At 59.0% G+C, this 17,314-nt stretch overlaps 1 protein-coding gene across 1 annotated transcript; it reads left to right on the top strand.

The window, feature by feature from the left end:
* Positions 1–1,423: 1,423 nt before the first annotated feature.
* Positions 1,424–17,105, top strand: MDFI (MyoD family inhibitor). The gene is given in 7 exon segments (XM_060110930.1): positions 1,424–1,447; positions 1,559–1,583; positions 1,586–1,765; positions 3,312–3,398; positions 10,435–10,617; positions 13,811–14,035; positions 16,849–17,105. Coding segments are annotated over 7 exon segments (981 nt in total).
* Positions 17,106–17,314: the final 209 nt, after the last annotated feature.

Below are 17,314 nucleotides of genomic sequence, written 5' to 3'. Positions count from 1 at the left end.
GCACAGTGGCTAAGAATCCACCTGCCAATTCAGGGGACCCGGGTTCGAGCCCTGGTCCAGGAAGATCCCACATGCCATGAAGCAACTAAGCCCGTGCACCACAACTACTGAGCCTGCACTCTAGAGCCCGCGAGCCACAACTGCTGAGCCTGAGTGCCACAACTACTAAAGCCCACGTACCTAGAGCCCGTGTTTCGCAACAAGAGACGTCACCGCAATGAGAAGCTCGCGCACCGCAACGAAGAGTAGCTCCCGCTCACCGCAACTAGAGAAAGCCCGCGCACAGCAACGAAGACCCTACGCAGCCAAAAGTAAGTAAATAAATAAATAAAATTTTAAAAAAAGATTTCACAAGCTGTGAGGCACAGCCAATAAATAAATAAATAAATAAATAAATAAATAAATAAAAATAGGCAGCTGGCTGGCAGGGCTGTAATTTGCTGGTTTGGCTTTTTAAAAATATTGAATTAGGGCCTCCCTGGTGGCGCAGTGGTTGAGAGTCCGCCTTCCGATGCAGGGGATACGGGTTCGTGCCCCGGTCTGGGGGGATCCCATATGCCGCGGAGCGGCTGGGCCCGTGAGCCATGGCCCGTGAGCCATGGCCGCTGAGCCTGCGCGTCCGGAGCCTGCGCGTCCGGAGCCTGTGCTCCGCAACGGGAGAGGCCACAGCAGTGAGAGGCCCGCATACCGAAAAAAAAAAAATATATTGAATTAAAACATTTTTTCATCTTGGCACCTTCCTAAATTTTGCACCCCAGAGGAGCGCCCCACTTACCTCACCCTAGTCCTGGTCCTGGATAGCAATGAAACTATTAGGTTCCACACGGAGGCCCCCAATGTTCATCCCTCCTGAGGCTCAGAGAGGTAAAGGGACTTCTCCAAGGAAACACGTGGATGGTGGAGTTGGGATCTGGAACTGGAGTCCCATGCCTGGTCATCACACCATACTGTGTTTTGCCCTAGAATGTTGATTTTAATGCGTGTTGATTTTTTAAAACATTTTATTCAAGAATAATAGCCATATAAAAAAGTGTATGTACCTTAATGTTCAGCTTGCTGAATTTTCACAAACTGAGCACACCTGTATAACCGGTATGTGGGATTGAATGTAAATATTTTACATTTCCAACAAACCAGACATATTAATTAGTGTTGGGCCAGATTCAGAGGACTTTGGATCCCAAGCAGCTGATTTCGGACAGTAAGGCTGGGAGACTGGGCCGATCCAGAGTTTAGGGGCCCTGGATAGAGACTGAGAAGCAGGGGGGAGGCGGGGCGGGTTAGTGGTGCAGGGCTAGGGTCTGTGGTTAGGGAGGGGGCCCCACATTCAGGAGAGGACGGAGAGCGACGGTGGGGAATGCACTGGGGACCATGTCCACCACCCTGCCCCCTTACGCCCTTCCACTTCCACTCTCGGCGGCGGATGAGGCCAAGCTCGCGGACCCAGGTAAGCTGGTCAGAATGCTGCAGTCGCCAAGCCCCGCGGGCGCGTCCCAGTGACTCAGACCTTGCCGGGAAGGGGGAGTCCGCCCTGCTCCCCAGAATTTCCATACAACAGCCTGATCTGGGCTGGCTCCCGGAATTCCAGGCCCCCTCACCAAGCAGCGCGGCCGCGGGAGCCGGACCCCTTCCTCCCGGCCCGGGGGCCCCCCACTTCCGGCCGAAGCCACCTGGCCTCATCGCGGGGACGCGGCCTCGGGTGGCGAAAGCCGTGGGGACCACAGCGGTCCTGGCCTCGACGGCGCCGCGAGGACCTTCGAGCGTCGTAAGTAGCGACTGCGGGGACTGGGGGACACCAAGGAGAGGCCCCGAGTCCCTAGCTCGGCCCCCGCGTCCCAGCCCCGGCTTCAAGCCCGGACTGGAAGGCGGGACCGGGAGAACAGGCCTGGCGCAACCGTCGCCTCCCTAATTGCTCACGGGCCCTCGTGGTGGGGAGCCCATACTCGGCTCCGAGGAGTCCTTGGTCTAGCGTGGCCGAGACGCTGTCACCACAGCGGGCGGCCCCACCTGATCATCCCACGGGCTCGCCCGCCCACCCCCACCCAGCGGGCCGCAGGCTCCATGCCCTCCCCCATCCTCGGGGACCTACTCCCTGGGCCACGCTGAGGGTCCCTGAACCCCCCCCCCCCCCCGACTCTCTGGCCACGGCTCCTTCCTACCCCCGGCCCTGAGGAGGGACCCAGCTCACAATTCCAGATGTGTCGCCGGTCTGCCCCCGCCGGGAGGGGTTCCCTGTCTCCCCTTTCCCGAGCGCCCGCAATTTGGAAGGCCTCGGATTCCAGTCTGGAGCCAAAAGAAAGGCTGAACTCGAGAACCTCTCTTTGCCTCCAGAGTTGGGTTTCTGACCAAATTCCCACGCACGGCTGGTGGAGGTGGGGGAATTAGGGCTGCTCTAGGACACGGGATGCTAGGTGATCACTAACCGGATTTCCCGGAGGACAACTTCTGGTCTGTGCCAAGGCTTAGGACCCCGGGGCAGAGACCAAGGGGGTGGGCAAAGGGTGCCTGAGAAACTTGTTCACTCCCACCTTTAGGACAACGAGATTTGGGGGCCACAAATGTTCAGACAATTGGCTCGAGGTAGTTGTGGTTACCGTGGTTTCTCTCTCTCTCTCATTCTCTTGCTTTTTCGAAAACTTTCGCAGAGTTTAGGACAGGCGAAGGGGAACGCGCGCGGCCCCTTTTGCACGCCCCCCGGGGCGCTGGGCCTGGGAGGGGGGCGGGGATCTGGGGAGACCGGGCCCAGCTCCGAGAGCGCGGAGGAAACGCGCGGAGCCGGCTTCCTGTGGGGGCTCCAGCCGCGGCGCCCCGCGGACAGACGTGTCCCGCCCAGGCAGCGCCGAGCCCGGCGCGGGGGAAGGGACGTGGTGGTGGTGGGGGCGCCTGGGAAGGCGAGGAGGGGGCGGGGAGAGGGTGGGCCGGGGAGGAGGGGAGGGAAGAGGAGAAGCAAGCAGGGGAGGAGCGAGGGGGCTACAGGGAAAGGAGGCAGAAGGAAGCGGGCCAGCGGCGCGCGCTGGCGCCGAAATGGGAGAAAGGAGCGAGTGAGAGGGGAGGGGCGCGGGGCGAGCGCAGTGGAGCCGAGTTGCCCCTGGGCTGGGGCACTCACGGCCGTCGTGCATGGCAGGCCCCGTGCAGTGATCCCCGCGGCGCGAGAGAGCGGCGCGCAGCTCGCACGAGTAAGTCGGTCGGGGGCCGGGCTGAGAAGGGATGGGCGCACGGCTGCCGCGGGATCGCCCTCTGCCCGGCCCCCTTTTCCCCTTTCGCGCGCGCGGGGACCTTCCGCCCCGCCCGCTGAGCTCAGTTTCCCGCAGGTCCCGGGCCGATGTCCCAGGTGAGTGGCCAGCGCCCCCCTCACTGCGACGCGCCCCATGGAGCCCCCAGCGCAGCCCCCGGCCCAGGTAGGACCGGGGGTGGAGAGCTAGACTGGACGAGAGCCGGGTAGGGGGTTGGGGGCGGTGGTCATTCTCCCCCCTCCTCCCTGAGAAGCTTAAGTGGAGGTGGAGGCGAGGAATCTGGGTATCGGGGACCGGGTCCAAGGAGAGTGGAGGGCTGAGGCGATGGGGGTAGGGCCCGAACGGAGGCGGTGGCCGCGCCAAGTTGGCTCCAACTCTCCCCACTCCCAACACCAGACACACACACACCGCAGTGTCTGTCTGTCCGTCTGGGATTGGTGTCCCAGCCTTTTCTGCCCAGTGTGTAAATATTTATGGGGGCCTCAGGCGGGGCGGGGGTGTCTGAGTCTTTCTCTCCTTCCCTTCCCCCAACCCAGCCAGAGCCTAGTGCTTCCAGAAAACTTTTGTCCGACAGGACCCGGCCCCTCCCCTCCTTGCCATTTCGTCTCGCTCGTCTTCCTCCCCACCCGGGCCCAGCCAGTCCCCGCCACCACTACCCTGCAGGGACACGCGCGCGCGCACACGCACACACACACACGCGCACACACACACACACACACACACACGCTTTATCTCCTTCTCCACCCGAGTGAAACACCCCTTCCCTCAACTCACAGGGTCTGTAACCTCCCTGGGATTCCTGCAGGAGCCCCCCAACCCGGGAGGGTTTGTGACTCCCTGAGGGGGTCCGAGGAGGGGGCAGAGGGGAGTCCTGGGGCTGTGGCTCTCAGTCAATCCCCTCACCACACACGTGTGAGCTGAGGCTCACAATGGACCACAGGGACAGGGAGAAGTCAGGAACATCTGGGATATGTTGCGGAAGGCTGGAGGGGTTGCATGCAGGAGTACAGGCCCAGATTTCATGCCTTTAATCCCAGCTCTAGGTTAGTCTAATCTTCTGCCTTCCTCTCACCCAGCCCCATTCGCCCTTTCTCCCCTCTTTGAGTCTCTGAATAACGGAGGTCTGGTCCTGGACCTCTGACACTAACTCCCTGCATGGCCTTGGACAAGTTCCTTCCCCTCTCTGGCCTCAGTCTCCATATCCGCCCATGAGAGCTGGTCTGCCCGTTTGGAGAGGCCCAGGTCTACCTGGTGTGGATGCTGGCCCTTTGGAGACCCAGGGCTGTGGAGGTGTGGGGTGGGGCTGGGGGTCTCCTAGAGTGAGGACAAGTGGGAGACGTTTGGCCAGGGGCCGGCATGTACGTGCGACTAGTGTGTCTGCTGTGCATCCCACCAGCCCTCAGATTCCCCCCTCTGTGGGGACCCTGGAGTAGGGACTTCTGGGGAATAAACTCCCCCAAGAACTGGACTCCTGCAGCCTGGAGAGAGAGCTAGGGGCAGAGGCCTGGGAAGGCTCTTTCTCTGTCCCTCGCCCCTCCTCTCTTTCTCGGCCTCCTGCTTCTCTCCAACTCTCCCATTCTTCCCCTGCTTATCCATTTTCTCTGCTCTCACCTCCACTCCTTCCTTCCAAGATCCTCGCCCCTGTGTGACCCATTTCGAGCCCCAGTAGGGAAAGGAGGGGCTGAATGTGCTCAGGGCAGGGGCAAGGGCCAGGGTGGGCCACTGGGAGGGTTAAGCCCTGGGCTGTAACTTGAGGCCCCCCAGTGCCCCAGCGAGCCCCCTCCCCAGCCTGGGCTGGGCCAGACAATGTGGCTTTCATAACACGAGAAGGCCTGGCTCTGCTGCCTTGGGAGAATGAGCCTGCTGCCCAGGAAGCCCAAACCGCAGGAGACCCAGCCAAAACCCCACAGACGCCTAAATCGGAGACCAGAATCCCCCACGCTCCCTGCTAAGCGCTGACAGAACAGCAAGGCTGAGGCCCTGCTGGCAAGATAGCCAGGGAGCAAGTCAGCCCCTCCCTCAGCCACCCAAGATGCAGACAGGGGTGCAAGGGGACCCAGGGCAGCTCTGGTCGGGGAAGGTGGCCAAGCCCGCACACCCTTGGCTCCCCCAGTGGCCTCTTCCCCATCCAGCCCCGAGAGCCCCAGGAGCCTGGCTCCCTAACCCACAGATTTCTGTCCAGCACTGTGGCGTCACATTCCTGCTCTTGGTTCTAAATTGAATTTCCTGGGGAATTGGAGCCTTCAGACCTAAAATAAAACCAACTGGACCCAGCCTAACTGGCCATCTCGGGCCCTCACAAGTCCTCAGCCTGGTGACCTGAGCCTGTGACCTGTGTGTCACAAGTGTGTATCAAACGAGTCCACATTCTTGCCTTCTTGGTGCCGGGTGCCAACCCTAATTCTCACCTTCTCATTCTCTCTCCTCTTGACCTGGGGCTCCAGGCTCCAGAACTCAATCCTCAGCAACAGACATTTGTTAAGTGCCTACAGGGGGTGCAGAGACAGACTGGGGCTGCAGTCTGATTGAGGACCCGCACTTCACTCCCTAGTTACAGTTTACAGCAGGGAACCCTGGACGCTGAGTTCTCAGTAAGTGGCCACTCCGAGGAGAGACTATTGGCTCGAGGGTCAGGGAAGGCTTTCTGGAGGAAGAGGTGAAACTCCAGCTGGGTCATGAAGGATGAGCTGGATTTGGGGAGAGGGGAGAGGTAGGACATTCTGATCAAGGGGAACAATATAAGCTTGGATGGATTGGGCAGAAGGCCCTGTGGTCGCCTGGGGCCATGGAGAGGTCGGCCAGCCTGGAACATAGGCTCCTTGTCCATTGAGTAGGCTGAAGATATAGACCGAGGCCTTGAATACCAGGCCAGGGATAGATTGGAATGTGGGGCTTTGGTCACTACTCTCTGAGCAGATCAGATCCTGGCCCTCTCTCTGCAGAGATGGTCGGAGCTCCAAAGGGGAAGGCTGGGTCCACTGTCCACGAAGACAATGGAGAGGGCTCGGCTGGAGGCATCAGGCACCGGAGCTCGGGGACGAGGGCCCTGTGGACACTTTCCAGGCTTGGAATGAACCCTTCCCACCTGGAAGAGGTCCCCCAAACTCCTTCTCCATCCAGGAACAGCAGGCAGAGGGAGCACACAGGGTCTAGCTGAAGCTTGAGTCTCTCTGCTTCGCTCTCGGGCTTATGGATTTAAAGGTGATTTTTCCACCCTCTTCTGGGGCCGTCTTTCCAGAACTCAGGGCATTGACCTGAACCTTATCCCATGTTAAGGATGAGAATATGTCGAGGCACAGGGGCTCTTGCCTTTCTGTGTTTCCCCCTTGGAGATGGGGACTCTTGAGAGAAGTGCAGGGCTGGGGCTTCTGCTCAGAGATGACTCCGGCATGGCTGGCCCGCTGTGCACATTATTATTTTTTCTAAGTTTATTTATTTATTTATTTTTGGCGGCACCGTGCTGCTTGCAGGATCTTAGTTCCCCAATCAGGGATCGAACCCGTGCTCCCTGCAGTGGAAGCGCGGAGTCCTAACCACTGGACCGCCAGGGAGTTACCCCCTGTGCACATTAGAAAAAGGTGGCTCTGGTGGGGCCCCAGCCAGGGACTCCAGCCCCACCCCCACCCGGGGCAGATGCCTTCACACACAACTTGAGTTTCTTGTCCACACAGTGGCCCTTGTCCTTTGCTGGCCTCCCATCCTCCTGGAGTTTCTCCTCAGAGATGTTCTCCCCTCTGTGGCTGGGCAGGGGTCTCCTGGTCGCAAGAAGGAAAGCTGGGCTCTTTCCATCTTTTGATGGTTGAGCACATGGGCCCCGCCTCTTGTCTGGTTTTTCGGCTCCATGTGCTTGCAGGGAGAGCTGTTTCTTCTCCAGCATCTTGGCGTCGGGGCCCCTGGGCAGCGTGTCACCCGCAGACCAGGTCCTCCTGCTACTTCTTGTTCCTTCTCTGCCTGCTCCCACGTCTCTGGGCCCTCAGCACAGTTTCCTCTTCTGCCCTCAGCGCTGCTCCCCCAGTGTCTGCTGGGTCCTCTCCGCAGCCCTCCCGGCTCCAGGAGGTCTGTCCCTCAGTGTTTCCAGGTCAAGATGACTGGACTGAATTTACCTTCCCCCCTTGTTTCCTTCCGAGGTCTGATGCTCACCCCAGAATGGCAGGTTTCCTGCAGGAGGGGCCTCCTCGAGACTTTGTCTGTGCTCTCTGTAATTTCCTGTTCCCACCAGATTCAAGGTCACCAGCCCTGTAGGTGACTTAGGAGAGACTGCCCAGAGAGTGGCAGGTGACATAGGGGTAGGAGGGCCCAGGTGAGGACCAGTCTCCTAACTCCTCTTCCTCGCCTTCCTCCCTCTTCAACCCTGGGGGCCAAGAGGCTGCAATCCTGGCTCCTTGCACTGCAGGACTGACAGTGTCACCTCTGTGTGCCCTGGTGACCTCAGGAGAAAGCCTGGGAAGTGACCACAAGGCCCACCGTGCCTCAGTTATCATTCTAGTCTCCCCTCGTTCATGCTATGGCTGTTCACACTGGGGTCTTGGCTTCTGCTGCTATTCTTGAAAGGTCCTTTTCCCCTTCTTTGCTGACTGATTGATTATTTAATACCCAATGTAGGCATTGCCTTCTCCAAGAAGCCTCCTAGACACATACAAACACACACACACACACACACACACCCCTGGGATAAGTGCCCACCTTCTGTGCTTCCTCAGTTCTTAGATGCCCCTGCTGTAACTCTTGCTCTTCGGTGTATGTGACTGTCACCCACCCCATCCCCGACAGAGGACTCCTGGGGGAGTGACCAGGTCTTTCTCATTTTGGTCCACCCAGTGCTTGATGTATTGGGAGGTGCGTCGTAGCTATTACACCAAACAACACAGGAAGGAAGGAGGAAAGGAAGGAAGGGAGAGGAGGGAGGGCAGGCAGGGGGATGGGCAGGTGGAAGCGTATGTGAGCGGCCCCCTGCATGCCAGGCACTGCTGAGTGTTTCATTTACTCTTTGAAACCCTGAGGGACAAGCATGGTGAGCCCCCTTTCACACAAGGTGACCCAATTCCTGGTAACTCGCCCAAGCTGGTATCTGGTAAAAACCAAGGCTTGGGTCTTCCAGCTGCTGGCTCAGGCCTTTGTCATTACACCACCTGGGACAGTCAGCGCTCCACTTCAGGGCTTTGGCAAGACGCCTCTGGGGCCAGAGACTGGAGCTGGGCGGCCCCCTCCCTTTCTGGGAATTAGGACTCAAGCCGTGAGCCTCCCTCTCCGTGCCAGGTTGGTCGTGACCCTCCACTGTCCTGTCCCGTCTGTGCTGCTGTAGACCAGGCTCTGGGCTGGGAGAGGTTCCATGGAGCGGGCGGCCTGGATCCCCCTTGGGGGTCATCTCTGCTTCCCTGCTCCCCCTCGTCCGAGCCCTGCGATGCTCCCAAAGCCATTTGACCTCTTAAGAACGCAGAGAGCTCTCAATAGGCCCAAGGAATGGATGGGGCTGGAGGGGCCTGCTCCCTGCCTCCCCGGGCACCAGGAGGGGTTCCCAGCACAGAACTGCCACCGTTCAGTTGTGGTGGGAGCCCCAGCCCTCCCTGCACCCTGTCCCACCTCCCAGCTCCAGGCAGGGTCAATGGTTTCCCTAGGCAGGTGGGAGCATGCCAGCTGCTCTCTGCACGACCCACATGGGGTCCCTGGGGCCTCGGTCCCCCTGGCCGTGGGAGACCAGGGTCTTTGGAACAAGGATTGTTCAGGGGTCTCTGAGCCCCTGGATTGTCCCCTCCCCCCAGGATGCTCCCATCCCCCAGACCTACACACCCAACCTGAATTGAACCCTCTAATGATCTCCTTCCCTACCCCTCCGCCCCCATTTGGAGACAGCTCAGGGAAGGAACCCCTATGTAAGGCCCTCTGCGCTCTGTGATTGGTTCCGTTACTGTTTCCAAGACTAGCTTTCGTCTCTCTCTGTCCCTGTGGGTGTGTCTCGTGATTTCTGTGTGTGGTGTGTACGGGTGGGCGCTGACCTCTTACTCTCTGGGTTTCATCACCCTTTCTCTTCATCTTTCTCTGTGGCTCCCTGTGTCACTCTCCTCTCCCTGAGCCTTTGGTCTCTGTGTCTCTCTGAGTCTCTCATTTCTGTCTCCCCTGCTCCCAGTGCGGCTTGGGGGAGGGGCACCCTCTTGAGGCCCCTGTCATTCCCACTGCACGACCTGGGGGCTGATGGGAGGCCCAGGCTGCACCCTGTCATTGCCCAGCCTGACCCCTGGCCCCATGACCCTGGGCTTCACCCTTCCTGTCCACCCTCAGGCCTTCCCACGCCCAGTCACCTTTCTGCCACCCTGCCCCACATCTCAGCCCCCAGAACTTTCCTCCCCTGGGCCCAGGGGGCCCTAGTCCTCCTGCCTCAGGACCTGTAGGTGGCTCCATTTCTGCCTTCCGCCCACCCTGCACAGAGGGGCCGAGCCATTCACTGTAATTACATGTGGCTGCCATACGCCTCTTCCAGCCCTCTCGGGCCGTCTCCCCGTCTCTCTTCCTGCCCGGAGCCCCTCCGCCTCACCCCCCAGGGTTCTCTGACTCTCTTGCTATCATCCTCTTTCTCGGCCCCAATTGCTCACTGTCTGTCTCCCTCTTGCTCTGTCTGTACCCCACTCCCTCTCCATCGCCTCTGCCTCTGACCTCATCTTTATCTTTCTCTCCATCGCTGACTTTCGCTCAGTTGCTGAGTCTCCTGACTGTCCCGGGCTGTCTGTCACTGGGCGTCTGGGGCGCCCTCCTCCGTGCCCAATCTCCCACATTCTGATGCACTGTCTGTCTTTGCTTCTACCTTTCACTGTGCCTTTGATTCTTTCTCTCTCCATGTCACTCTGGATGCCTGTCCCTGTCTCCCCATCACTGCCTGTCTCTTCTCTCCTGCACTGTGTTTCTGCCTCCCCCCACTTCCCTTATACCATGCATCTCGGGCCCCACTCCCTGACAGTGCGTGCACACACACACACACACACACACACACACTTGCACATGTACACACCCTTGCTTGTTCACGGGCTGTGGTTTGGGAACTTTCTATTCTAGAGTCTGGCACTGTTGCCAGATAGGGTAAGGGCTGGGTAACTGGTACAGAGTCCGAGAATAAGGGCTCACAGCATTCTGGGCTGTGGGAAGGGGACCAGGGCTGGGCAAACAGGAGGGCACCAGGAAAATGTCCTTCGGTCATCTGCTTTTTCCCTAGCCCAGACCCTATCCCTCCTGCCTGGGCTGGAGGTAGTGACAGGATCCGCCCAACCTGCAGAGGCAACGCTAGAGGAGGGCTCCCTGGAAGAGGCGGCACCCTCCATGCCCCAAAGCAATGGCCCTGGGGCCTCCCAGGCTCTGGACAGCACTGACCTCGACATCCCCACAGAAGCTGTGACACGTGAGTCCTAGGGGTCAGGGGATTGGGATGGCAACATGTAGGGGTTGCTCTAGGGAATCCAATGCAGATGGGCTGGCAGAAATGCCGTGGGTGCCTGTGGGAGCCTACCGGTGGGCCAGGACCTTGAGGTGTGGGCGGTGGAAAGGTGTAGGATGTTGCCCTTTCTGTCTAGGAAGAAGACCTCCACATACAAAATGATTCGGATAAAATTAGTTCAAAATGAGTGTGGCCAGGCTCCAGGCAATATGGTTCAGGACAAGAGAGCGTGAGGCCAGGGGCAGGGAGCCAGAGCCTGAGGCAGCCCAGCCTTCAGGGTGTCAAGAGCAAACCGGCAGGAGAGACACCCGCAGTTGCTCTCTGTAGAAAGGAGCAAAACTCAGCTCTGTTCCCAGGTTTAGCTCCGTGTCTCCAAGGAGGTCCTGGAAGGGGAGAATTCGCCACTGTTACCCTCAGGAGCAGGGGAAGGGACAACCAGAATCATTTTGTAATTACCAGTAAGATCCGCAAAATCTACAGACACATTGGCACTTTCCAACTTTCTTTCCCGGCATGATCTCACGCGCTTTCCAAATTGGCCTGTATTGAGGCAGCAGGATAGCTCTTGCCAAGCCCATTTTACAGATGAGGAAACTGAGGCACGGAGACCCACTCTCCCTGGACACAGACTGGGGAGCTCAGGTCTCCTGGCCCAGTGCTCTTTCTTATGCGTGCCTGCCCAGCTGGCATGGCCAAGTGTGGAACCGCCTTCAACCAGGGCATCTGGGGTAAGCTGGACTCCCTGGAAGTCAGGGTTACTAAATCCTGCTAGTGCACTGCCCTCCAGACACACCCACCAGCAGAACTGAGAGAAAGAGATGAATGCCATGGTCACGGAGGAGGGGACCTGGATGGGAGTTGGACAGACACCCCTGTGTCTATGGGCCCTGAGTGTTTGCTCTGTGACTCAGCCACCACGACCACCGCCACAGCCATGGCTACAGGCGAGCTCTGTGTCTGCCCCAACCTCCTGGGCCCTTAGCTCACCACACGCTCCCGCCCTCTGGTCACTGTGTCCATGTTTAGGCAGCAGGGCAGGGGGCACTGAAGCTGGCCAAGGACTCAGCCCAGTCACCCACCATGGGGCCAGGAGTTGGGGGCAGGATGATTCAGGCCTGGCCACTTCCCCTGGCCTTACCCCTGTTTACCCAGATGCAGGCACCAGCCACTGCTCAGGGCCAGAGACTCCCAGCACGGTCCTTCCCAGAGCCCTGTCTTCCATCATCTCCCTGACTCCCCAGCTTGTCCTCAGCTCCCTTCTCCCAATCTCCATCCCCTCCCCACTCCCAATTCCTAGCTGTGGAACCTCTGGTAAGTTTTACCCTTTCTGGGCCCCAGTTTTTTCATTTGCAAAATGGGCTAGTAATAGGAGATCTGTTTGATGCTTAAGGAAGTTACTACTGGGAATTGCTGGTGGTCCAGTGGTTAGGACCCAGCACTTTCACTGCCATTGCCCAGGTTCAATCCCTGGTCAGGGAACTAAGATCCCGCAAGCCACTCGGTGTGGCCAAAAAAAAAAAAAAAAGCACATAAGGAAGTAGTTACTACACTTAGAGCTCTTAACACTGTGTGTGTCTGGCACCTAGTCACAGCTCAAACCATGTCAGCTACTAGTTATAAGAGTAGTGATGGCTGTGATAGTAGCGGCTTATTCCTCAGTCCCTTGCCTCCCAACCTCTGCCCCGCTCCTTGCCTCTCTGCTCTCGAGTCCCAGCTTTTAGCCTCCAGGCTGGTCCCACCTCTGACACTTCGCTGTGTGACCTTGGACAAGTTACTGTACTTCCTTGGGACTCAATTTCCTCATCTGTAAAAGGAGGATACTGCCCTATAGAGATACTGAGAACAATTCGCATGCCAAATGCTCCGAACAGTGCCCGGCGGGCGTGCAGTGAGTGCCCAGCAATGTGCTCCCACCATTACTAAAAGGCCCAGCCCCCTCAGTTAGGGGAAGCACTGAGGCCCCCTTCCGCTCTCCTCAGCCTCCAGCTCCCGCCCCAGACACCCCCTCCTGCCACAATCCAAACCCAGAGACCTGACCCAGAGGGAGCTGGGGATCTAGACCCCAGGGCCTGAGAGATGGAAGTGCCCCACGTTCACGTTTACTGAGGGTCCTGAGGGCCAGAGGGTCCCGCCCAGGAGTCAGGGGCCCTGAGCAGAGGGATCCTCGAACTCCTGTGACCCCCTTCTCAGACTTCTCCACACACACACACACACACACACACACACACACACACACCTGCCCTCATCTCTTGAGACACACACACACAAACCCCTGCCCTCATCTCTTGACACACACACACACACACACACACACACACACACACCCTCTGCCCTCATCTCTTGAGAACAGAACCGTGCCATCCAGGTGGGCAAACCTGAGGGAAAGAACGGGCTGTTTGGGGGGACCTCCAGGGCCAGCCTCCCCACACCCCACTGATAAAGCTGCTTTGGTTCCTCAGCCTAGGATGGGGACCCAGGGCTCCCAGCTTCTGGGGTCTCCCTGCTTGGCCTCCCTCTTCCCTTCTCCCCCTCGTCAGACCCAAGGGGCCCCTCAGCAAGCCCGTTCTGCAGCTGCCCCACAGAGGCTGGATGGGGCGGGGAGCTGGAGGCAGAAGGAGCGGGAGATAGGGGGCTGCTCTGAGGAGTCCCTGGATTCCAGGGCCAGGGCATTCATCTCCAAACAGATGTTTCCAATCAATCACCTGGCACACGAAGGGCAAAAGCAGCAGGGGGCTTGGCAGGGGCCGAGGTGATGGTTAACCGCTTCCCTGCTGTCCCTCCACCCCCAACTGCCACCTCTCTCGCCAGAATCTCAGGACCCCAAGAGCAGGAGAGTGGATTTCACGTGGGGTAAGAAGGTGGGGTCCAGGGCCCTGAGCCTCTCCCTTTGCCTTGCACCTCTGTCTTTTCTAGAATGAGCACAGACCTGGGAGTCAGGAGCTAGGCTCGACTCTGTGGCTGTTTCATGATGTGCCACTGGGCAAGTCAGTTTCCCTGGGCCTCAGTTTCCCCATCTGCAAAATACAGATCAGCTAGATGACTTGTGGTGTAACTAGGAACAAAGCAGGCAGGATTCAAGCAGAGCCCCGGGAGGGTGTGCGGGGACCCCCCCGCCAGCTCCCACCTTCCCCATTGCCCTTTCTCATCATCTTCCTAGGCCAGCCTCAGGGGAACCCCTTGGGCTGCACCCCACTAGTGGCGAATGGCTCTGGCCACCCCTCGGAGCTGAGCGGCACCAGGAGGACGGGGAACGGTGCCCTGGGGGGGCCCAAGGCCCACCGGAAGTTGCAGACACACCCATCTCTAGCCAGCCAAGGCGGCAAGAAAAGCAAGAGCAGCACCACGTCTGCTGCCTCCCAGATCCCTCTCCAGGCGCAGGAAGGTAAGCACCCCACCCCGCCTCCCTCTGGGAGAAGCCTCCAAAGCTGGCTTCCTCGAAGTCTGATGCCGGGGCCAGCGGCAGCATCTTTACAAGGTTGCTGGTTAGAAGTGCAGCATCTCAGCCCCACACCAGGTCCGCCAGAGCTGAACCTCTGGGTGGGGCCTGGGAGTCTGGGTTTTAACAAGCCCTCCAGGGCGTCTGATGCAAGACTCTTAAATCAGAGAACCTTGCAGAGGACACATGTTGGGTAAGGTAAGGCACGTGTGAGTTCTCAAGGCCAACTCCTTCTCATCCCTACTCTCCCAGAGTTGCTCTGACAAGAAATGGAGCCATCTGGGCTCGTCCAGCTTAAGCCACCTCATTTCTGGAAACAGAAATGTTCCTTGAGGAATGGACCATCTGTTTAGTGAGAGCACAGCACTTAGCGTAATAAAATGATGCACCATCAGATGCTTAATTGGGGCGGGATGGGGGCTGCAAGGTTCAGTGGGAGGTCAGAGCACCCAGATATACCAGCCACTGTTCCTGCCACACAGAGGTCCTCTGAGGGACTGACCTGGGCAGTCAGGTCCCCCTCCCCACCAGGCATCAGTTCAGCATGGGTGACGGCTACCTGTAGCCCAGTGATGCTTGACCTTCACCCCAGAACTTTTAAGTGATTTCTCTCCATGCTGGGGGACTCTGGCTGGTCCTCTGCAAACAGGATTCAGTGTACACATTTGCACACAATGTGTTCATAACTTTCACCCCCCCCCAGAGCAGATTCTGCCCAACAGGCTTGTTTATGAAGGGGGTATTCATGCATCTGAAGTGAACTGGGCATCTGCTCTGAGCCAGGCACTGTGCTGTGTGCTGGGTACCCAGGCCATGGCCTCATAAAAGCTCTCATCAGAGAGATACAAACAGGTGATCACTCTGTGATGTGATAAAAGATAAATGATGAGTGGGCTTCCCTGGTGGCGCAGTGGTTGAGAGTCCACCTGCCAATGCAGGGGACACGGGTTCGTGCCCCGGTCCGGGAAGATCCCACATGCCACGGAGCGGCTAGGCCCGTGAGCCATGGCAGCTGAGCCTGCGCGTCCGGAGCCTGTGCTCCACAACGGGAGAGGCCACAACAGTGAGAGGCCCGCGTACCGCAAAAAAAAAAAAAAAAAAAAAAAAAAAAAAGATAAATGATGAGTGATAAATTGAACACAGGGGGACACCCACACCAGCCCAGAAAGCTGGGGAGGGGAGTCTGGGAAGGCTCTGGAGGTGTCTGAGCAAACCTTAAAGGACCCATAGGAGGATCTAGCCAGGGTGCCTTAGCACAGAGGTGAGAACTGGCTAGTGTGGCTAGATTATGAAGTTCCAGGTGAGGAATGGTGGGAGGTGAGACTCCAAGCAGACCGGGACTCCTGCGGTGGAGAGTACCTGGTAAGCTGCATAGTGGGTCTAGACTTCATCTGGAAGACAGTAGGGAGCTTCGAAGGGTTTTAAGCAAGGTGGTGACCTCATCAGATTTGCATCTGAAGAGAACTCCCTTATCCAGTTTGCCATAGATGGCAGGGGTTCCAGCTGTGCGAGCCCCCATTCCCTGTACACAGGACTGGGTGGGGACGTCAGAGCCTGCATGGTGGTGTGAGACTCCCACAGGACCAGCCGCCTTGAGCCAGGGGCCCGCCTGGTCAGGGGAACGGGACACTGCCCATGGCCCGACCCCTGGGAGGGGTGCCAGCCCAGCATCCTGGCAGCACGCCAGCGGTTCAGAACACGGGCTGCTGAGCCAGTACCACCGCGTACCAGCTGGGTGCCCAAGGCAGGGTCGTGTGTTAGTTCACTTCCTGTGTATTTTCTCAGCACCCACGATGTGCCAGGCACCGGTCTAGGGACCGTAACAGACAAAGACGCCGGCCCCTGCGGTGCTTGCCCTTTAGTAGGCGGGGAGAGCTGTGTGAGCCCAGGGAGGTGCTAAGTCCTGGGCGGGGAGGCAGAGCGGGCCCCGGCGAGGCCGGGGGGTGGGGGTCGGCTGGGGCCCGGCAGCTCGCAGTATTCAAGAGGGTGCTCCCAGAAAGCCTCCCCGAGAGGGGACATTTGGGCAAAGACGGAGGGGACAGAATGAGCAGAGCATGTATCTGGGGCTGGAGCACTGGGGGGACAGGGGGCAGTGCCTGCATGACCAGGAGTAGCCAGTGTGGCCACAGCAGAGTGATCTGGGGAGGGGCCGTCGGGGCTACTGTGAGCTCCTGGGCTTTTCCTCCTGGTGAAGCGGAAGCCGCTAGAGGGTTGTGAGGGCAGGAGGAGTGGAATCCAACAGAAGTTTTTCAAGGGTCCTTCCGCCCGGCCTCCGTGTGTTTGCGGAGTAGGTGCGGGCCGGGAGCAGTAGTCAAAGGCAGGGAGTGGGGAGGCCAGCAAGGTCGCAGTTGCTGTCACCAGGCAAGAGCTGAGCAGAGTGGTAGGATCCTGGAGAGATTTTGAAGGGACTTCTCTGTGCCTCAGTTTCTTCATCTGTAGAGAGGGGCTAATACAGCCCCACCTCAAGGAGTTGTTGCAAGTTTCAATGAGTTTAATTCGTGCACAACACTTAGAACAGTTCCTGGAACACGTCATCCCTCGGTGTTCGTTAAATGACCGAGGGTGGTCAAAGCAGGGACTCGGCATCCAGGCTGCCGGGGCTCAGACCCTCACTCCACGTAACTGTCCGTGTCTTGGGGTCACCTGGAAGGTGGGTCCCCCTTTCACGGAGCCAGGGGAGGGCTGCACGAGCGTTATGTCAGCACTCAGTGAGCCTGCGCCCGCGGCTGGTCTCCGGCCCCTGGCCGTCTCGCCTGCAGACTGCTGCGTCCACTGCATCCTGTCCTGCCTGTTCTGCGAGTTCCTGACGCTGTGCAACATCGTCCTGGACTGCGCCACGTGCGGCTCCTGCAGCTCCGAGGACTCGTGCCTCTGCTGCTGCTGCTGCGGCTCCGGCGAGTGTGCTGACTGCGACCTGCCCTGCGACCTGGACTGCGGCATCCTGGACGCCTGCTGCGAGTCGGCCGACTGCCTGGAGATCTGCATGGAGTGCTGTGGGCTCTGCTTCTCCTCCTGACCCGCGGTGTCCCCAGCTGTCACACGAGGCTGGACCGCCCCCTCCCCCTCCCCCGGGCCTCTCCCACCCTCCCCGAGCCCTCTCGGAACCCCAGCCCGGTGAGAGGGCGGTGCTGGTCCTCCTTGCTGGTTTCCCTGGACAACAGCACCTAGGACCTGGGGGGAGGGGGGACCGTTCCTGGCTCGGCTGCCAGGGCTGCAGAACACTGT

This window comes from Mesoplodon densirostris, chromosome 10 (genome assembly GCF_025265405.1).
Source record: "Mesoplodon densirostris isolate mMesDen1 chromosome 10, mMesDen1 primary haplotype, whole genome shotgun sequence".
Lineage (NCBI taxonomy): Eukaryota > Metazoa > Chordata > Mammalia > Artiodactyla > Ziphiidae > Mesoplodon > Mesoplodon densirostris.
Note: the sequence above shows the minus strand (reverse complement) of the source record. Positions and strands in the feature narration are given on the sequence as shown.